This window comes from Brassica napus, unplaced genomic scaffold, assembly GCF_020379485.1.
Source record: "Brassica napus cultivar Da-Ae unplaced genomic scaffold, Da-Ae ScsIHWf_1109;HRSCAF=1576, whole genome shotgun sequence".
Taxonomy (NCBI): Eukaryota; Viridiplantae; Streptophyta; class Magnoliopsida; order Brassicales; family Brassicaceae; genus Brassica; species Brassica napus.
In genome coordinates this window covers 44,481-67,353 of record NW_026014533.1, presented here as the reverse complement: position 1 = coordinate 67,353, position 22,873 = coordinate 44,481, and the positions used below count along the sequence as shown (strand labels likewise).

Below are 22,873 nucleotides of genomic sequence, written 5' to 3'. Positions count from 1 at the left end.
TCTGAGTAGTCTTTATTGTTAGATTTTGGTTTCTCAATAGGTTGATAAATGTATTACTGACAACAACAATTGTTAGAGAGTTTAGAAATATAATTCTTTCATCCAGTTATGCTTAAAGCTAAATTTAGGATTGATCACCCTTTAAATTTAGATTTTAGGATAAATTGGGATCAAGCCATTGCTTGACTCAATACCTGAAAATAACTAGCATGATCTAACTGACTAGATACAGACGAGAGTTGGTTTAGTGAGTTAGAGAATTTAGATCAAACCTATCCGTAAAGCTCTCTGGAAGAAGTATCGATCGACGCAACGATAGCCCTATCGATCGATTTTTTGAAAGGTGTCTCGATCGATATTCATAACGAATAATCGATCGACACTTTCTCGTGATTAACATACGAGAGTTGAAATCCGAGATCCATATTAGATAATCAGATTGATTATATCTAAAGTTTGAATTCAAAAATGATTAATATTAAACCCCTAAAAACCCAAATTAAGTTTTACTTATCACACCTGAGAATATACCTGAATCTAACTATTTCTCCCAACTGTTAACAACCCCAAAAAAATCAATCGAGCAATATACTTCTTGCTCACCACTCCATTAACTGCTCTAAAACTTATAAACCATTTAATCTAGATTTATTCCAAAACCATAATCTATTGTGTAATCCTAGAGTCTCTATGGATTCGATCCCTAAGTACTACATCTGAACCTCTTATTTCAGAGAGTAATTCACTCCTTAGGATAATTTGAGTGATATCACATACACCGTTTCTTGAAGTTCTCCGTGTAAAAATGCTGTCTTGACATCGAGATGATGCACCTCCCATTCTTTAGTTGCCGCCAAACTGATAAGCAAGCGTACGGTTTCTAGACAAGCAACAGGCACAAACACTTCCTCGAAATCAACTCCATGCTTTTGAACATACCCCTTTGCAACCAAACGAGCTTTGTACTTGTTAATACTTCCATCACCGTTTCGTTTGATTTTGAAAACCCATCTCAAACCTATTGGTTTTACTCCTGGTGGAAGATCAACTAAGCTCCACGTTTCATTCCTTATGATAGATTGTATATCATCCTCACAAGCTAATATCCACTACGTTATCTTTCTTGCTTCTTCGAAGCCTTCTGGCTTGCCATTAAGAATCAATAATAACTTTTCTCCTTCTTCTTCTGCAAGCAAAACGTAATCCTCAAGGTATTTGGGCTTCACGACTTGTCTCTCACTTCTTTGTAATGGTATCTCTTCAGCTACATCCTCACTAGACTCTCCTTCGACCTTCTCCTCTTCGGGAACCTTCACGATAGGTTCGCCATTATCAGTTATAGCTTCTGTTACGAATTGATCGTTCTCAACACAAATTCCTTCAATGCCATGGTTTCCAAATTCTCTTAGAGTAACATTAAAGTCGCCATTATGATCTGTTTCATCTCTATTCCAGTTCCAGATTTTAGATTCATCAAACACAACGTCTCGGCTGACGACTATCTTTTGTCTCTCGGGATCCAACAGTCGATATGCTTTTGATCCAGGCTCTGTGCCCAGATGTACAAGCATATGTGATCTGTCGTCGAGCTTTTTAAGATGCACATTCTCGACTTGTGCATATCCTATGCAACCAAAGATGCGTAGATGTTGGATGTTAGGTTTCTTTGATCGGAAGACTTCGTGTGGCGTCTGATCATTGAGTACTCTCGTCAATATCATGTTCAAGAGATAGGTTGCATGTCGTATGGCTTTGCCCCACAGATAGTTTGGCATATGAATATGCTTTAAAATACTGTGTGACATCCCTAGTAGAGCCCTATTTTTCCTCTCCACCACCCTGTTTGTTGTGGGCTGTATGCAGCTGTGAGATGTTGCTTTATACCCGAGTCTTCGCAGAATGCATTGAATTCATTGGACACAAATTCTCCTCCTCTATCTGTTCTGAGCATCAATATCGTTTCCTTCGTCTCTTGTTCCACCATACTCTTCATCTTCTGGAACCTCTGGAATGCATCACTTTTCTTTTTGAGCAAAATTATCCACATATATCTCGAGTGATCGTCAATGAGCACAAAAATATACTTGTTTCCGGCTTGTGTATTAGGTGTTATAGGGCCGCAGAGGTCTCCATGTATCAGCTGTAATACTTTCGAGGCTCGGAACGTAGTTGATTGAGGGAATGAGCCTCTCACTTGTTTTCCCAACAGACAAGAAGGGCATATCTCTTTCTCGACATTAACATTCGGCATTCCACTGACTAGGTCTCTCTGTATCATCGTCTTCATCGTGTTGTGATTAACATGCCCGAGTCTTGCATGCCATCTATTTGATTCCCTGATATATGCTAAGTTTAGCTGCGCCTTGAGTCCCATTCATACCTTATAAAGACGATTTTGTGATCTCTGTGCCTTGACAAGCAACTTACCGTGTTGATCACACATTGTTCGATTCTCTCCTCGCAACCTTATATCACATCCGGACTATGTTGCTTGTCCGAGACTAATGATGTTGCTTCTCAACTCCGGAATGTAGTAGACGTTGGTCATCTTCCTTGGCTCTCCGTTCATATCTATGAAAGATATGGTGTCCTTTCCCTTTATATCAATGCGTGAGTCATCCCCGAATCTCACTTTTCTGGTGACTGAACTATCCAACTCAGAAAAATATCTCTTGTCTCCTGTCATATGATTACTTGCCCCATTATCTAAGTATCATATGTTTTCTGCTCTGGAGTTTGCCTCGCATTTGTCTGGTAGACAGTTCTTCTCTTTTAGATACACCACCTCGTGAATCATAAGCTCATCCGCATCATGTGTCTCACTATTGGTATTCTCTTGAGCTTCCTGTAGCTTCAAAAATCGATCAGGGCAATCCGTCGCGTAGTGCCCTATCTTGTCGCAACGATACCACGTGATATTTGTTGGATCTCTCCACGTATTGCAACCTCTTTCGCGTCCTCTGTTATTCCAACGTCATCCTCGTCCTCTGTTCTTGTTGTAATCTCTCTGATACTCTTGGTTTGGACCCTCATTGTTTGTGTACATGAGTTTGGTCTGATCTTCATGTGGTTCCTCATTCTCTTGTATACGTTCCTCATAAGTTTTCAAACGACCTATGATATCCTCATAACTTGTAGTATTTAGGTCTAATACTTGCTCGAGGGACGCTACAATGTGGATGTATTTTTTACGAGGGAGGCTTGATAGGAACTTCTTGTCGAGTTTAGGTTCTTCGATGCTTATCCCTAGGGCCGAGGATTTAGATGAAATCTCAGCAAGATTTCCTCCAAACTCATCAATGGTTTCATTATCCTTCATCTTGAGTCGATCGAACGCGATTCATTAAGGTTTTAACCTAGCTTCTTTGACTCTTTCTGCCCCTACATGCCTTGTCTTAATCGCTTCTCATACCTTTTTTGCTGTATCGAGTTCTCTAACTTTAAGAATAAGACTTTCTGGTATAGATTGGAATAATAAAGCTTTGGCCATGCAATTTTTGTCTCCCTCGGTTGTTTCTTCACCTTCCACGATCTCCCAAACTTTGTGTATCTGTAACGCAAGCTTCATCCTGATAGCCCAAATGGTATAGTTTGTGGAGCTCAACATCGGACACTTTATTGTAGAGGATCCTCCACTGTCTTTCGTCTTCCCGGTTGCAACGATGATATCTCCCATCTCGTCCTAAAGCTCTGATACCAAATGTAGAATTTAAGGATCGAACGTAACTTGATCTCAAAGAAATTACTCTTCTTTATTGCCTTAGAAAAACTCACTCAAAACTAAGCTCTCAAGTCTCAATCTCAAACTCTTATGTGATACTTCCCCTACTCGGTATCTACATATATATATAGATATCTACTCGGTGGTCATCTGCTATTTGGTTAGTTGAGAGTATTTGGGCTTGAGAGAGTTAAGGGGTGGGTCATGATTAAAACATTAGTTGTTGTAGCAAAATTGCAATCATAATATTTTTGAGAACAAAATTTAAGTGGACGTTATAATTTGACTGGCCGAAAAAGTGACATGACAAAGATGACTTGTTTTGATAAGTCAAATATGACGTCAAAATCACCAAGGATTCGTTCTCAAGGACATGCTAACATGCCATTTGGGAGATCAGCTAACGAAATCCTTTTTCATTTAAATAAAGAGTAACCCAATTTCAATTCAATTAAATAACTTGAGAATCAAGTTCTCTATTTCCTACCGAGTTATGGATTAGGAAATAGGAAAGTCCTTAGTATTTAGGAGTTATCTAAATATCTTATATTTAATGTGTTTAGGACTTTAGATATATAAATATCTTATAGTGTCTATCATCACTCCCAGTACAAACTTGGTGCTTCGTGGTAATTTCTAAACCTGAAAGACTCTTCCTTTTTCTCTCTCTCGATCTATGCATTCACTTCACAGTCTTCATCTCAGTTTCCTTCCTTTGTTCCCTAAAAAACTTCTAAAGCTCATTTTAATAAGACTTAATAAACTAACAAGATTTTGAGAATTCTATTCGGGAGGGGAGACATGATCCAAGGAATTACTGAACAAGATATTGAAAAAGCTGAAAGCCCCAATAAAGATGTTGAAAAAGCTAATAGTTCAAGGAAGCCAAAAGTTACCGAACAAGATATTGATGAAGCAGAGAGTTCAAACAAGCATGAAATCAGTTACCAAGATGATGATGAGAAGTTTGCAGAAATATTAGCAAAGATGAATATGCTCATTCATATTGGTGCAGAATCTCCGAAGTTTCAAAGAAAAGGGGAAGGTTCGTGTAGCATATTCAAGATTCCCCAAAGCCTGAAGAAGAACCATCACAAGGGCTATGAGCCTGAGATAGTGTCAATAGGTCCTTACCATCACGGGAAAGAGCATCTCCAAATGCTCGAGGAGCATAAACATCGTTATTTGAAACTTTTCCTTGGTGAGGCAAAAGATGGTGTCGATACCAACACTTTGGGTAGAAAAATAATTCAAATGGAGACAGCTATCCGGAACTCTTACTCTGAGAAGCTAGTAGTTATAAAACCGGAATTCCTCAAAATGATGCTCCTCGATGGTTGTTTCATTCTTATGTTGTTCTTCTTCATATCAAGACACGTTCTCTCAAGTAAGAAGTCACCAAATGATCGTATTCTGACAACGCCATGGATCCTCTCCACCATCCGGAGTGATCTTCTGCTTTTGGAAAATCAGGTTCCTTTAATTCTTCTCAACACACTTTTGAAAGAATCAAAAATATCTGTAAATCTGGAGAAACTTGCATTCAAGTTCTTTAACCTTTCAGTGGCTGAGAAAACAAAATCTCAGAACCTTGAAGCACAACATTTGCTTGATCTGATTCGTAAGAACTTCATAAATGGTACTTCTCAGAGTCCTGAGAAAGGACCATCAAATTCTCATTATGATGATTCGAGACTGATCCTTTCAGCAAATAGACTACGCCTCCAGGGAATAAAATTTAAGGCTTCTCATTATCAACCTTCTTCAAAGAAAACTAGTGGCTATGTCCCGAGAAGAAGCTCGCGGGAAGAAACAATACTGGATATAAAACTAAACGGAAATGAGCTTCACATACCACCAATAGTGTTTGATGAATTCATCAGTTCGGTCTTGCTAAACTGTGTTGCTTTTGAGCAGTTATCTACAAAGTGTTCCAACAATATAACCAGCTATGTGGTTTTCATGGGATGTTTGATGAATGACGAAGCAGATGCTACCTATCTTAGTGAGAAAGGAATCATACAAAACTATGTTGGTAATGGGAGTGACGTCTCTCAATTCTTCAAATTCATTTGCAAAGATGTTGCCTTCGACATGAGTAATAGTTACTTGAAAGAAGAGTTCGAGGGGATTAACAATTACACTTCAAACAGATGGAATGTGGAGTGTGCAAGGTTCAAGCACCTTCACTTTGATTCTCCTTGGACTGTTCTATCATCTTTCGCTGTTTTGGCAGCTATTTTGCTTTCAATACTCCAGACTATTTTCGGAGGCCTCAGTTATCTTCATCATTGTAAGTAACCATTTGATAAAGGCATTTGAATTTCAGTTGACTTGTAAACATAACTGTGATCTTTCGCAGTAAAGCGTCATAGTCATAACTGTGATCTATGTTTATATATTTTATGTATAGTGTCTGCCATTGTCTGCACTCATTTATAGTGAGTCTTTATAAACATGAACTGTATTTAAATTTTTATTATTTGTCTTGTTTTATAATATAGCATTTTGTTTTCTCTGCGTGAATGATCTGGAACTCCTAATAACTTTGATTGTAAAGCTCAGATCGCCTATAGCTAATGGCGTCTCTATACTCGGCTTTGCACCTTAATCCATGCAATTGCTGGTGGTTGAATTTTTCAAATGCTCGAAAGACTTGTTTACTAATACTGCAACTACAACGTGATATTTCTGTGACATCCTGACCCAGTATAATTGAAATAGTCGGCGATATCAGGACACTTATCTCCAGCTACAAAGACTGAAACAATGTCTTTAACAAAGTAGGATTACATGACGCGTTTGACAAAAACCTATCAATGTGAACCGAATCTTGAAAAAGAAAAGGAAGGAGGGTGAACATTTTAACAAAAGCTCAATGAGGGATGCTCTACGAGCCCCAAAATCATTACCCAACATTCACCATACAACATAACAAAAGCTCTACCTAGAACATCCAAAAAATCAAAAGCAATCACCAAGAAACGAGGATAAACTCCGACGGTGCAAACATGAGACCACGCCACCACGTGGTCTCCGTGAGTTCTACTCCTTAACTCGATCACACCACATCATGATGTTTCCACGTGATCTGCACCACCACATTCACACGAGCACACCAAATCACGCTGTCTCCAAGTGATCCGTGTTACCACATTCTTAACTTCACACAGGCACACCACATGTCCGCTCCAGCAATTAATCATGCAACCTCACAAGGTCTCCACATGATCCAACAAGAATTGATGCAACGCCCGAGATGTACATACCTCCATCACGCTCCACCAACACACATAGGCCTTAAGCCATGTCATATATCATATACACTACCCACATATGCTTCCAGGCAATGCAAACACCCACATACAAGTCTAAATCATAATACACCATATTCCTTTTAGCAACCTATGAGTAGATCTAGGTGTTCACATATTACAATACAATATATATATATATATATGTATATATGTGATATAGTTCACTTATCAAAAATATGTGTATGCTTATAGATAACACGTAGGTATGAATGTTGCCAATAGAAACTCTCACTATGAAGCGAGAATGAAACCAAATCTACAAGAGAAAGGATTGGTGCTACCACCTTGGCCTTAGATCTGCCAAGGGAAGGGAAGGAAGAAGCCGATCAACAACATAAGGCTTTCATTAAACCAGATCTACAAGAGAAATGATTGGTGCTACCACCAAAAGAACTGGGAAGAGAGATCTAAGATAAAAGAGAAAATGAGATGGAGAAAACGAGAACTAGGGTTCCTTACCTTTCTGGTGACCAGATCTAGAGAGAAGACAAGAAAGATCTAGAAAACGAGATATATTGGTTAGTTGTGGTGGATCTCCAATGGCTTGGATTCATCTCAATTAGCACGAGAATACTCAAAGGAGACCACGACACGACAGCAAACTACAATCTTCTCCTTTAATTAGACTCATGCAAATATTACAACATTATAGATTCAAATATAGTAGAGTCGTGGAACACATAACTCAAAGAATCATGTTAGTTCTCTATAATGTTCATGTTCAAGTATGGTGTCACATCTGAATTTGAAATTAAATTATTCAATATAAATGTATAATATGACATAAATTTGAAAATCCGATTCTCTTTATCTAATATGATATATCAGAATTTATATAAATATATTTTCAAATAAAAAAAATTTATATATATATATATATATATTTTTTTTTTGTACAGAAAATAAAATGTTTATATAGGTAAATTATAAATCTAAATAATTGTTTTTAGGTGACTGAAAGTAGTAAACAATAAAGGGGGAATCATATTTAAAAGAAAAAACAAATTACACAGTAAGAGTAATGTGACAAATATCATATGATATCGGCGATGACTTTGGCGAAAGCGATTTTTAGGGTTCCAAGATGATTTTTTCACGGTGGCGAGTTATGGATCGGCGACGGATCCGAGAGGGTGGAGAGAGGGCTTTATGCTATAGGGAAGCTGAGGAGGAGTCTCGGGTTAGTGAGGGATTTTGTGGGTTTAATCGATCTCGGGAGATCTGGTTAGGTGATTTGAGGGGTTGCGATAATCTCTTACAAGGATTGGACTTGGTAATCTTCATTTTACGAGGAGGAGAGGCTACAAGGGATGAGGAGGACAGGGAAACTTTTGGTACTAGATCGGGATTTGGATTGATGGTCATTTTCCGGAGTGGTTTGCGGTTCCTAGGTTGGAAGAGAGGAGATAGGGGTGGATCGGGTAGGAAGGGTCCTGTGCTGCTGATCACGTATTCTTGGATGACAAGGAGTTTTCAAACTTTCACTATATTATTCCCAACTCAAGGCTTAATAAAGGACACAAGCAGAAGTGAGCAGGTTCTCATTGCTGCTTTTGGAAGGGTAGTGTTCTACTTTGCTTGGACACGAGATAGCTTTACAATCAGGTTTTACTATTTATATGCACTGTTTGCTTGGCATGATGCTTATTGGTATGAGGATATAAGAAAAGTGTTTCAAGCTCGAGGATGGTATCTTGCGTCTTTAAGTTCGGTGATATTGGTTTCATTAGACAAGAATATGGAGAGGAGCCAGTTCGGCCAAGTGACAATGGTCACTGTAATGGGTGTGGGGTCTGCTTTGAATGACATGGGGTTAATGCGATGGTCTCAGGGTGCTAATGAGGAGGATTTTTTCTTATCTCATGATTGGGTTAAAAGGCTTATGTGTCTTAGTGGTTCCGTACATTTTGTTTTCATATTTTTAATTTTTTGGGTAATGTTTACTAATGCAGTTTTACTTGGATGTTTTGGACTTTATGGGAGCCAAATATGGTATGCTTGGGTTTTAAAAGGGTGCTTACTAATTTGTAGTTTGCTTGGGGGTTGGAATGCATGGAATAAATTTGTTGACTTTGGTGTTTGGATTTGTTTCAAATCGTTGCAACGAAGGGATCAGAATTTTTTACTTATGCAATTTGATGTTCATGGGAGGGAAATAAAGGAGTTGGTACATATGTGTTTTGTTGGTTTTGGGATGTGGCTCGGGACAGAGCAGAACGCTTTGGCTGCACGGACTCGAGGCCTGCGGCTGGTCTCTTTAAACCAGTTGCAGAGAGTTTCTTTGGAGAGGCTTAAAGTGCTCGTTTTGGGAACATACAGTTCAGTCATTGTTATTGGTTCAGGAGCTTCCACAGACTTATATATGTCGTACGTGAAGCGTGTGATTTATCTGTTTGGTTTCTTTATTATAGTTTATATGTTTGGTTTCTCTATTATGGTTTTTATTGGACCCAATTTAAAGGGTGAGGTTGAGCTGGACATAATGTATAGACTTGGAATGGAGCAAGGGTCTATTTTTTTCATATTGAAGCTGTTTACTATGACGGTTAATTTGGGAGTTCGGTGGATTATTGCTTCTTGGTGGTTGGGATTTCAGGGTATCATCAAACCTAATTTCGCTAAACTCTTGGGAGTTTTTATTTATAACTTTAAATGAGAGTGCTTAGTTGGAATTGTAGAGGTATGGGAAGCAAGTGGACTATGAGCTATCTAAGAGAGATATGGTATAAACATAAACCGGATTTTTTATTTTTATCTGAAACAAAACAAGACTCAAAATTTGTTCAAGATTTCCAAGCACATATTGGATTTGATAATTTGTTCACGGTTGATCCATTGGGAAGGAGTGGTGGTTTAGCGCTTTTTTACAACAATGATTCTCAGGTCCAAGTCTTATATTCTAGTAATAGAATGATCGATGTGGAAGCGGTGACCCACGGAAAGACGGTTTATCTTACGTTTGTGTATGGTGATCCTGTTCCAAAATTAAGAGAACAAGTGTGGGAACGTTTGACGAGATATGGACTTGCGCGTTCAGAACCCTGGTTCATCATTGGGGATTTAAATGAGATTACTGGAAATCATGAAAAGGATGGAGGATCACTGAGGAGTGCGGATTCTTTTATTCCTTTTAATAATATGATAAGGAATACTGGGTTATTGGAATTTCCGGCACGGGGAAATAAAATGTCATGGCAAGGGAGAAGGGGAAAAGGAAAAGGGGCAGTTACGGTAAGATGTCGTCTAGATCGAGCTTTAGCAAATGAGGAGTGGCATACTTTGTTTCCATGTTCTTTTACAGAATACTTAGGGATGGTGGCTTCTGATCATCGCCCAGTTGTGGCTTATCTGAATGATAAAGTCACTAGGAGAAAAGGGCAATTTCGGTTTGATAAAAGATGGATTGCACAAGAAGGTCTTTTGGAATCAATTACAATGGGCTGGTCAGATTATAGTGCAACAAGGGAAACTGGGATAGTGGAAAAAATTAGTAATTGTCGACATGAAATTGCTAAATGGCGGAAAAATAATCCTCCTTATGGGAAGGACAAAATTAATGAGTTACAAAAAGCTCTTGAAGAGGTACAAACAGATAATTCTAGATCTCAAGAGGATATTATCGAGGTCTCAAAGAAGTTGCAAGATGCATATAAAGATGAAGAGGAGTATTGGCACCAAAAGAGTAGGAATACGTGGTATACATCTGGGGATCTCAATACAAAATTCTATCATGCTTTGACTAAGCAACGACGGGTACGTAATCGGATTGTGGGTTTATATGATGCTTTGGGAAATTGGATTACGGAAGATATGGGTGTGGAAAAAGTGGCAGTGGACTATTTCGAAGAGCTTTTCACTACCACTTCTCCAACGGAGTTTGATGACTTTCTCACAGAGGTATCACCAGGTATTACTCCTCAAATGAACCAACGTCTGTTAAGAGTAGCATCAGAGGATGAGGTCAGAGAAGCCCTTTTTATGATGCATCCAGAGAAGGCACCAGGACCGGATGGTATGACAGCTCTTTTCTTTCAACACTCCTGGCATATTATTAAGAAGGACTTGGTGGACATGGTGAATAATTTTTTGGTTACTGGAACATTGGATCCGAGGTTAAATATTACTAATATTTGTATGATTCCAAAAACGGAGAGGCCTACAAGGATGACAGAACTGAGGCCGATTAGTCTGTGTAATGTTGGGTATAAAATTATTTCGAAGGTTCTGTGTCAGAGATTGAAGATATGTCTACCTTCTCTTATTTCAGAAACTCAGTCAGCTTTTGTGCCAGGAAGGTTAATCTCTGATAATATTCTTATTGCTCAGGAAATGTTTCATGGATTACGGACGAACAAGGCGTGCAAAGGAAAATATATGGCAATTAAAACGGACATGAGTAAAGCTTATGATAGAGTGGAATGGGATTTTATAAAGGCTCTCCTACAGAAGATGGGTTTTGATTTTCATTGGATTACATTAATGATGGAGTGTATATCATCGGTTCAATATCGGGTCCTACTTAATGGACAGCCACGGGGACTTATCGTTCCACATAGGGGTTTACGACAAGGGGATCCTTTATCACCTTATTTATTTATCCTGTGTACTGAGGCTCTAATTGCAAATATTAAAAAGGCGGAAAGAAGGAAACTTTTGACGGGAATGAAGGTAGCTAGAGCATGTCCATCGATATCTCATCTGCTTTTTGCGGATGATAGTCTTTTTTTCTGTAAAGCTTTGAAAGAGGAATGCCATACTATCCTTAGGATCTTAAAGGAATATGAGGTTGTATCAGGTCAGCTTATAAACTTTGATAAGTCCTCTATCCAATTCGGGCACAATATTGAGGAATCAACTAGACAGGACTTAAGAGATATATTGGGAATTCAGAATCTTGGAGGTATGGGATCTTATCTAGGTCTTCCAGAAAATTTGGGAGGATCCAAGATACAGGTTTTTAGCTTTGTGCAGGACCGGCTAAATAATAGGGTTAATGGTTGGACTTTTAAGTTCTTCACAAAGGGAGGAAAAGAAGTGATTATTAAATCTGTGGTAACGGCATTACCAAACCATGTGATGTCTGTTTACCGTTTACCTAAGGCAACAACTAAAAAACTGACGACCGCGGTCGCACAATTCTGGTGGAGCCCAGGGGGAAGGACAAGAGGTATGCACTGGAAATCATGGGATAAAGTGTGTCTTGATAAGGAAGCTGGGGGCTTAGGTTTCAAGGATATTACAGATTTTAATACAGCAATGCTTGGTAAACAGTTGTGGCGCTTGATCGAGAAGCCAAATACATTATTTTCCCGGGTTTTTAAGGGACGGTATTACAGGAATGCATCACCCCTGGAACCGATTCGCTCTTATTCTCCGTCATATGGTTGGCGGAGTATAGTTTCTGCTAGATCTCTGGTAAGCAAAGGACTAATCAAAAGGGTGGGATCAGGATCATCTATATCTGTATGGAACGATCCATGGCTCCCAACCACTCGCCCGAGACCAGCAAATAAAAATCAACATATTTTCGATCCAAACCTCACAGTGGATTCTCTTATTGACTCTACTTCGCGGACATGGAATTCGCATGCACTCAGGGCTATGATAGATCCCCAGGATGTAAAAATTATAGAAAGTATACCACTGAGTAAAACCCAGATGGTGGACAGGGATGGATGGCATTTCACAAACAATGGGAAGTATACGGTTAAATCAGGATATCAGATCGAACGGGTTTATCCAGACAGGGAAAGACCACCTTTAAAGTTTGGACCCACGGTTGATGCTTTGAAGGCTTTCTGCTGGAAAATACGGTGCCCCCCAAAGTTAAAACATTTCTTATGGCAATTGGTTACAGGTTGTATAGCAGTCAAGAAGAATCTGAAAGCGAGAGGAATACAAGGTGACACCTGCTGTGCACGTTGCGGAGCGGAGGAGGAATCGATCAATCATGTGTTTTTTGAATGTCCTCCTGCACTTCAGGTTTGGGCTCTCTCCAAGATACCATCAAATCCAACTATGTTCCCAACGAGTTCCCTTTTTACAAATATGGATCATCTCTTCTGGAGAGTCTCTCCCCCGATGGAGGACCATCAATTTGCATGGATACTTTGGTATATTTGGAAAGGAAGGAACAATAAAGTGTTCAGTAATATGGACATGGATCCAAGAGACACGCTCAAATTAGCAGAAACAGAGTCAACACTTTGGGCTAATGCACATGTATTGACCGAGACCAGGATAGGGTCCCATGTTGAGGTTACGACTCTCCCATCAATTCCGGGGAGATGGTGTTTTACAGATGGTTCTTGGAAGGAGAATGAAGTTTTCTCTGGGCAAGGTTGGCTAAGTACTTTAGAAGGCTTTGATGGGTTGTTAGGAGCAAGGAATGTCCGAGCTTGTCTATCCCCTCTACATGCGGAGATAGAAGCACTACTTTGGGCAATGGAATGTATGAAAAATTTACGCCAGTTTCAGGTTACATTTGCAACGGATTGTTCTAAGTTGGTGAAGATGGTTTCGGAACCAGAAGAATGGCCCGCATTTGCAAGTTATTTGGAAGATATTAAGTCCCTGAAAGAGGTTTTCACACGTTCGGAGATTATCTATGTACCAAGGATGCAAAATTCAAGAGCGGATAGCCTAGCACGCAGTGCCAGGAAACAACCGTTGTTTGTCGTTCACATGGATCAAAATCTACCGGAGTGGTTTACAGAGTCAGTATGAGTCTGTATTTGATGACAAAAAAAAAAAAAAAAAAAAAGAGTAATGTGACAATCTCTATAATATTATTTGAGAAATTAATTTTCTATATGTCGCGCTCACATTAATTCTAATGATATTTAATTACACTGATATCTTTAATGAATCAAGTATATAATAATGAATCAAGTATATCAATTCTTCTCGCTCTTCCGACATACGTTATGTCAACGTTTCTGCTCCCTTTGGAGATTTGTGAAAACCTCGCTAGTGCCATTGCGCAATTTTGGTGGAGTTCGAATCCACCAAAAAGAGGAATACACTGGGCGAAATGGGAAAAAGTTTGTCTACCAAAAAAAGAGGGCGGGATTGGCTTCCGTCTAATCCATGAGTTTAATCTAGCATTATTGGCAAAGCAATTATGGAGATTGGTTCAGTACCCTGATTCACTGGTTGCTCGTGTCTTGAGGGGCAGATATTATAGATTGTCCTCGCCATTGAGCGCAACTTCGACAAGTAGCCCATCTTATGTGTGGACAAGCATTATTGCTGCAAGAAAGCTTTTGCTTCGGGGGATCAGACAGAAGATTCATTCAGGTTATGAAGTCAAGGTGTGGGAGGATCCGTGGATCCCAACGACACCTGCTAGACCAGCTAGATCTGTAGCACCTGTGATGAACCCGAACATGAGGGTTAGCGACCTCATTAATCAGGATCTGAAAGAATGGAGCGTTGAGCTACTAGAAGACTATGTCCATCCTGATGACATACCGCTCATCTGTAGTATGGCCATTAGCTCTACACACCGCCGTGATACTTTCTGCTGGAACTACACAAGGACTGGTCAATACACAGTTAAATCTGGATACTGGGTTGCTCAAAATCTTTTGAAGCCAGAAGAGGAAAAAGAAATACTGGAACCAAGTATTACTAAACTGCGAGCCTTTGCTTGGAAGTTGAAAGCGCCAAGGAAGATGTGCCATCTTATATGGCAACTGATATCGGGCCAAGTGGCAGTAACGAGGAACCTCGTACCCCGGAATATGAGATGTGATAATTACTGTCCGAGGTGCGGCGAAGTAGAAGAATCTGTAACCCATGCAATATTTGAATGCCCTCCAGCTCTCCAAGTATGGTCCTTATCAGGGACTCCTACAAGCCCAGGAATATTTCCAGTGTCAAGCGTCTACACAAATATGGACTATCTATTTTGGAGGAAAAATGATATCTTAGCACCTGACCAGGACAGGGATCCTTATCCCTGGATAATATGGTATATTTGGAAGGCTCGCAATGAAAAACTTTTCAGGGGAATAGATAGAGATCCTCTAGAACTAGTTCGATACGCAGAAACCGAATGTTAAGCATGGTTTAATGCAAATGAGATAATACCGCAAGTAGCTCAGACCAACAACAATGAAAAAAACCAAGTCTTAAGCTTGGGAAATATCTGCCTGCTAGATGGATCTTGGACAGACTCAGATCGATACAGTGGCTGTAGATGGGTCTGGATGGACAGTGGGGAGAATATACAGCTTATGGGAACTCGGAATTTCCCTCGATGTGAATCTGCATTACATTCGGAGATAGAAGCACTACGTTGGGCGATGGAGAACATGCTTCAACACTCGCCATGCCAGAGCTTTGGAACAGACTGCAAGGAACTGATTGCTATGATAGAGAAACCCCAGGAGTGGCCAAGATTCGCGACAGAATTGGAGAAGATAGAGACGCTGCAGATTTGTTTTCCGGACTTCAAGATCATTCATGTGCCACGAGCGCGCAACCAGTTTCCTGATTTTTTAGCTAAGACAGCTAGGACTTTCCGTAGGGTGCTACTTTTTATTGGTTGTTCTATTCCGGTCTGGTTACCCAGACCACCTCAAGCTTGAATAATAGAATAGCCGTTTGCCGTTAAAAAAAAAAAAATCATTCTCTTTTATTTTATTTTTACTTTTTATTTAAGTTTCTTTTTTCTTTATATTCTTCAAATAACTTAATAATAAAGAACATCTATAACATTTAAAACCGAAAATAAATTTTATATATAATGGAATTCATAAAAAAGGAAAGTACACAAAATAATCTTTATTTTGAAGTAAATAAATAACCTTTATTTTAAAAGATAAAATTAAACAGCATAATATATATTTTACAATTAATAAGTATTTTTTTAATCAATTTATTTCTCAAACTATTACAAAATAATAATTTAAATAACATAAACTAAGATATCTTTAATCAATTAAAAAAAAAATTATTGAAGTTTCTTTTTAAAATAATTTCCAAATAACATATATAATAAAGCAAACATTTATAAAATTTTAAACGCAAAATATTATATATTTGATGTGATTTCATAAAAAAAATTTACTATAATAATCTTAATATCAAAGTATAGAAATATTCTTCCATTTAAAAATTTATCGGTCATGTTTTAATGCAACTTCGTAATGATCATTACTTTATTTCTTCTTATTTTATTTTTGTTATAATTTTTTTGGTTATAGTCCTATAGATGCAAATTTCCCCAAAATCAATCACCGTTGAAAAGGCGTCGCTTTTGGTTGGGTTTCCCTCTCTTCTCGTTCCCATGTGTCCCTCCCTTCCTTTGGTTCATGTTTGAAATTAAGTTTCCATCACATACCAAATCTAAAAGAAAAAATACAATATCAGAAAGAAAAAGTCAATTTAATTCAATTCAAAGCAATTTAAGTTTTCTTATTTTTTTTTTTTATAACTGAAATTTGAAATCGGAGCGAAGGAGAGATAATCTCTAGTTTACATAAACGAAGAGGGTGATGAATCTGAGTGTAACTCTACGCATCTTTGCGGCGGTGTCCATGGCCGTGATCCAATTAGCTTCTGGTAATTTCGTGTTTAATGTGACGCATAAGTTCGCCGGAAAAGATAAACAGCTATCGGAGCTCAGATCTCACGACAGCTTCCGTCACGCTAGAATGCTTGCCAACCTTCATCTACCTCTCGCCGGGGATAGCCGAGCTGATTCGATCGGGTTCTCTTCTAACATCCAAAATAGCTATATCTCTAGATTATTTATTGTTTGACATGTGTATAGTTTCAGATTGTACTTCACGAAGATCAAGCTTGGATCACCACCAAAGGACTACCATGTTCAAGTTGACACAGGAAGTGATATACTTTGGGTCAACTGTGCACCTTGTCCTAAATGTCCTGTCAAAACAGATCTCAATGTAATGATGGTTCTTTCAAACTCTTAGTTGACCTTTCAGAAACATTTCTCTCAACTGGTGTTTATATGTTTGATGTGTAAGATACCTCTGTCCTTGTACGACTCAAAAGCTTCCTCCACATCCAAGAAAGTTGGGTGCGAAGATGAGTTCTGCTCCTTCGTCTCGCAACCGGACGCTTGCGAACCCATGAAGACATGTAGTTATCATGTTGTGTATGGAGATGGGAGCGCAAGTGATGGAGTGTTCGTCAAGGATAACGTTACCCTGGATCAAGTCACTGGAAACCTCCGAACTGCACCTCTTTCCCAGGAAGTCGTGTTCGGGTGTGGAAGCAATCAATCTGGACAACTTGGGAAGACTGACTCTGCAGTTGATGGCATTATGGGATTTGGACAAGCTAATACCTCTATCATTTCGCAACTCGCTGCCGCCCGGAATAAGAAGAGAATCTTTTCACATTGTCTAGACAATGTAAACGGAGGTGGAATTTTTGCTGTTGGGGAAGTCGAATCTCCACTAGTGAAATTTACTCCTTTGGTTCCGAATCAGTAAGTGAGACCAGACCAGACCAGACAATCTTGGTTCTGTCTTTTTGGTGGTGTTGCTTATATTAATTAAACTTTTTTTTTTGTTTTAGGTTACATTACAACGTCATTTTAAAGGGGATAGATGTAGGTGGAGAACCTGTTGCTCTCCCACCAAGCTTAGCTGTTTTTGGCGGGAATGGAGGAACCATTATTGACAGTGGTACAACTTTAGCTTACTTGCCAGAGAATCTCTACACCTCGCTACTTCAGAAGGTGAAACTCTTTTCCATTATTTTTTTTTTGTTTTTTAACTCTCTAATCACGATCCTCACATATATGTTTTCAGATTACTGCTCGGCAACCGATCAAACTGCACACGGTACAGGAGACTTTTGCGTGCTTCAGTTTCACGTTAAAGTAAGATGACTCATGTGTTCCTTGAACGTCTTGATGTGGAGTATATTACATGTTGTAAGATAGTCTTCCTTGTTACCTGCAGCACAGATAAAGCATTTCCAGTAGTCAATCTTCATTTCGAGGACAAACTCAAAATGAGTGTTTATCCGCACGACTATCTTTTCTCCCTTCGTGTAAGTCAATAGCCAACTTACTACTTTTGAGTTATTTACACCGACAGACAACGTAGATCTTGCATAATTATTCAGAGCGAGCGTTCTTAATCTTGTCTCATCCACAAATTGAGCTCACTCTCCCTCTCTTTTCATTTCACCGACAGAAAGATTTGTATTGCTTTGGTTGGCAATCTGGTGGACTGACGAATCAGGACGGATCTGATGTCATCCTTTTGGGAGGTTATCATTTTTAACTGCTTTTACTTTACGACAATTTTCTTGTATCTGACTCCATATGTGGTTTCTACATATGCAGATTTGGTGCTTTCAAACAAGTTGGTAGTATACGATCTGGATAATGAGGTCGTTGGATGGGCAGAACACAACTGTAAGTATCTGGAACCTGAGAATTAAACTAGGGCAATTGTCAATAATAACATCTTTTGAGTTTTTGTCTTAAAAATGACACTAGAAAGTGAAAATCACAAAAATGACATTCATTAAAGGATAAAATATCTCTAATATCATTAGTTTAAAATTAAATAAATAAACAAAAATAAATAAAAACAAATAAAATAAAAAAAAAATGAAAAATTTTTTTTTTATAGTTTCAGATTATATGTTTTCAGATTGGGCAATTGTCAATAATAGCACCTTTTGAAGTTTATGTCACAAAAATAGCACTAGAAGGAGAAAGTCACAAAAATGACATTCATTAAAGGGTAAAATATCCATAATACCCTTGATTTAAAATTAAATAAACAAACAAAAATAAATAAAAATAAATAAAATAAAAATAAATAAAATAAAAAAAAGAATTTTTTTTTATAGTTTCAGATTATATTTTTCAGATTCGAAATTTTTATAATTTTTTTTTGAATTTTTTTTTTCGAATTTTTTTTTTATTTTTTATTTTAATTTTCTTTTTATAATTTAAAAATACTTTTTGAAACTGTTTTTAAAATTTTTATTTTTATTTTAGTATTTATTTTTTTATAAAATTTTAAACCCTAATTCCAAAACCCCACCCCCTTAACTCTAAACCCTAAGGTTTTGATTAATTAACCCAAGGGGTATAAGTGTATATTTACCTCTTTAATGAAACCTATTTTTGTGACTTTGAGCCTTGAGTGCTACTTTGGGAACAAAAACTTAGTTTAGTGCTATCTTAGTCTTTTTCTCTTTCAGATTCGAATTTTTTTATAATTTTTTTCGATTTTTTTTTAATTTTTTTTCAAATTTTCTTTTTATAATTCAAAAATACTTTTTAAAAATGCTTTTTAATTTTTTTTTTAATTTTTTGGATTTATTTTTTATTTTATAAAATTTTAAACCATAATTCCAAAACTCCACCCAACTTTAAACCCTGAGGTTTGGATTAAATAACCCAAATGATATAAGTGTATATTTACCTCTTTAATGAAACATATTTTTTTAACTTTGAGACTTGAGTTATAGTTTAAGAACAAAAAGTTGTTTCGTGCTATCCTAGTTTTTTTTTCATTAAACTAGGTTACCACCGATTAAATAAATAACCAAATATGTTTTTGTTAGGTTCGTCAAGCATCAAAGTGAAAGATGGATCAGGAGCTGTTTTCTCAGTCGAAGCAAATAATCTCATAGCTTCGTCTTCTTCTTCTTCGTCCTCATTGGTGATTAACTGAACACTTGCAACATTGTTGTCCATACTAATTTCGCTTTTCATTTCTTTTACTTCAATTCATAGTTTTGCTAAAACGAGATGCATTGGTTTTTCACATCTCTTTTACTTCATAATTTACATAGACGACTACTAACTTACACATTATTTGTTTCTATAACTTTCAAAGTTTTGTGTTACAAAAAAGAAAAGAAAAAACTTCAAAGATAAAATAATATTGTACTGTTTTGGTCTAACTCTTCTCTTGTAGTAAAATTATTTAATGATCATTTTTCAGATGGTAGAAGAAAACTTTAACTGTTGATATTTGTATGTAGGAAACCGGAGACGCAAGAATTAAAGGATTTTGAGGCAAATGCGAAAGAATTTTTGTTGTTGAAATTGAGTGATGTGGAAAACCAGAGCAAGTGGTCTATATTATTTGATGATTTCATAAAATAATCAGAGATAGAGGAACTAGTAGATTTCAATAATGAGTCAACATTGTGTTTAGAGAAGTTCTTATCCTTATCATATATCATTATCTTGTTTTCTTAATTCGAAATTATTTTTAGCATTCTCCTTTTACTTCTAAGGAATCGGCATTTATTAGCATTTACTTTAGTGAATTTGTCTATTACGATTCAAAGCGCTTCAAAACTCTTTTGAATAAGTCCGCTTCATAATAGGTATAGGTAGGCCTGGGCGTTCGGGTACCCGTTCGGGTTCGGATCGGGTTTTTTGGATTTCGGTTCCGCTTTGTAACACCTCATAGGTCCCATTCTAGTAAATTTACCAGTACGGATCGGATTCGGATATAACACTTCGGTTTCGGATCGGTTCGGATATATCCAAAGTAACCATATATCATTCGGATTCGGGTTATATCGGATCGGTTCGGGTATATCCAAAGTAAAATCCAAAATTTAAAAGTAAAACATAAGAAATATATCATTCTTTGTATATAATGGAGTATTTAAGGTGTTTATTTAAATTTTCAATACTTATTATTAGATATCATATCCAAATAAATATGAAATTGAATATTTGAAGTACATATTTATGTTTCAAATATTTATATTATATATTAATTTGGATATTCGAATCGGTTTCTTCAGATATTTTTTCGGGTTTTCGGGTTTTTTGGATTTTCGGGTTACGCGTTCGAGTTCGGTTAATAACACTTTGGATTCGGATATGTTTTGTAACACCCTATAAGATCCATCGAGGTATTTTTTACATTTCAGATCGGGTACGGATCGGGTGTTTCGGTTCGGATTCGGTCCGGATTTCGGGTTTTGGATTTTATGCCCGCCTTAGGTATAGGTGTTCCGGTACGGAGTTGACCGTGTTCTTCACTCCGTATGAATGTAAGATCGCTGTTCAATTTTAATATTCGCCTCCCCCACATCATTCCCGGTAATAACAAGAGGAGTGCATGAGTCAATGTGTTACTTAGTGAAGCGTTTCTAGATCAGTCTCTTTGCATAAACTTTTATAGTACTTAATGCGGAACAAGATTTGACTAGTCACTAACAATCAAGCAATTAACAACCCTTTAATATTAACGGAATGAACTCAGTCATTACTACTCACAACTTATAATTGGTGATCTAGACCTCTAGACTCATAAGGACCTATCGTGTGCGGATCTGTCTTAAGCCACGAGCGAGCTAATCGAGCTCCAATTCGTTTGGTTTGAAATCGGTTTGAATCGATCTAAATTAGTTTAATTGATTAAAATCAGTCAAATTAAGTAACATAAAAGTGAATTATGAATAATGTAGTTATATTGTCTTCACCATCAATTTGTCTATAAACAAAAGATGATATTTTTTCTCTCTTCAATTTTGTTTTTTAATGTACGTTCAAAAGTTTCTTTGATACTTTTTAAATCTTATTTTTATATTTTATGAAAATAGTTTTTTAGTTGAACACAATTTTTAATATGTAATATAAATATAAGATACATAATAAACATATAATTTGTTAAAGTCTAGGCTCTGCCTAAACCTTGAATAATCCCTGTAGGCGCTAATACTATATAAAACACTTAAGTATCGCAAACGATTTCTTGAACACTAAGTTTGAGTTATGCATTAGTCGATTGGTGGAATAAAATGCTCATACGAGTAGTTCCTTTTAGCATAAAAATATAATTAACTTTTATTAAAAAATAATTTATATTATTATTTACAATTTTTTTGATCAAATTTTTATTATTAAAATAACAAAAATGATAAGAATTAGCCACGTTTATTATTAACTTAATAATTAGACAACGATTATTTTAATATTTCTCATTAAAAGAACTATTTTTACAAAGTATTTGGTAATATCGATAAGGATCACTAAAATTAATGGTATCGGGATCGGCGCGCTCTTGTGTGACACACAAATGGAAGGGATTTTTAGTTCGACCTCGGAAGTAACTTCATCTTTGATTATTGCACAACCGTGTTTAGTTTTACCTCGTTGGTGAAAAATTGATGGTTCATGGAAAGATTCTGACTTGTTTGTGGATCTAAAATTGTATACAAGCAAAGAGATTTTGAAGGTTTGATCGGTGCTAGGAAAATTCGAAAATTTTTATCTCCTTCACATTCGGAGTTCAGAGCGTTGATTTGCGCAATGAAATGTATGATTAGTTTTTGAAAACTTCAGGTAGCATTTGAAACAAAATGTTTGGAGTTTATGAAGATGACGTTTACACTAGAAAATCGGCCCGCATTCACAGTACATATGGAGGAGTTCCGTAGATGTAGAGGTTCTTTTAGCGTTTTTACAGTCTCACATATCGCGAGAGAGACGTAAACATAATGGCATACAAACTTGCAAAGAGTGCACGAATTCAGCATACATTAATAGTTTATATAGATACGAAACTTCTAGTTTGAAAATAGTCAAAATTTGTTTATTTTCTTTGTTGTCAAAACAAAAAAAATATATAAAATTTTAATACCTAAACACTGGAATCCGACTCGAACAGAAAAAATACATGTAACACATTTGTAATACTTAAATATATTAAATATATTAATTGATGTAATATATATATATATATATATATATATATTTTAGATTAACAAAATATCCAATTAGATTAAATATATATAAAAATTATTTAAAATACCTAAAAATGTCCAAACAATACCCAAATGTAATAAAAATATAGGCAAA

At 36.9% G+C, this 22,873-nt stretch overlaps 3 protein-coding genes across 3 annotated transcripts; all 3 read left to right on the top strand.

Moving 5' to 3' along the window:
• Positions 1-4,022: 4,022 nt before the first annotated feature.
• On the top strand, positions 4,023-7,806 carry LOC125595987 (UPF0481 protein At3g47200-like). Its single transcript, XM_048771351.1, has one exon. It carries the CDS (start codon positions 4,523-4,525, stop codon positions 6,020-6,022), a length of 1,500 nt encoding a protein of 499 aa, XP_048627308.1. The 5' UTR covers positions 4,023-4,522; the 3' UTR covers positions 6,023-7,806.
• A 2,142-nt stretch (positions 7,807-9,948) lies between these two features.
• On the top strand, positions 9,949-12,944 carry LOC125595986. Its single transcript, XM_048771349.1, has 5 exons — positions 9,949-11,050; positions 11,306-11,491; positions 11,774-12,301; positions 12,755-12,851; positions 12,896-12,944. The coding sequence occupies exons 1-5, from the start codon at positions 9,949-9,951 to the stop codon at positions 12,942-12,944; spliced, it is 1,962 nt and encodes a 653-aa protein (XP_048627306.1).
• A 2,294-nt stretch (positions 12,945-15,238) lies between these two features.
• On the top strand, positions 15,239-21,466 carry LOC106454940 (aspartic proteinase 36-like). Its single transcript, XM_013897012.3, has 10 exons — positions 15,239-16,756; positions 16,826-16,955; positions 17,037-17,503; positions 17,593-17,755; positions 17,829-17,899; positions 17,982-18,072; positions 18,219-18,294; positions 18,371-18,442; positions 19,609-19,706; positions 20,032-21,466. The coding sequence occupies exons 1-10, from the start codon at positions 16,542-16,544 to the stop codon at positions 20,062-20,064; spliced, it is 1,416 nt and encodes a 471-aa protein (XP_013752466.1). The 5' UTR covers positions 15,239-16,541; the 3' UTR covers positions 20,065-21,466.
• Positions 21,467-22,873: the final 1,407 nt, after the last annotated feature.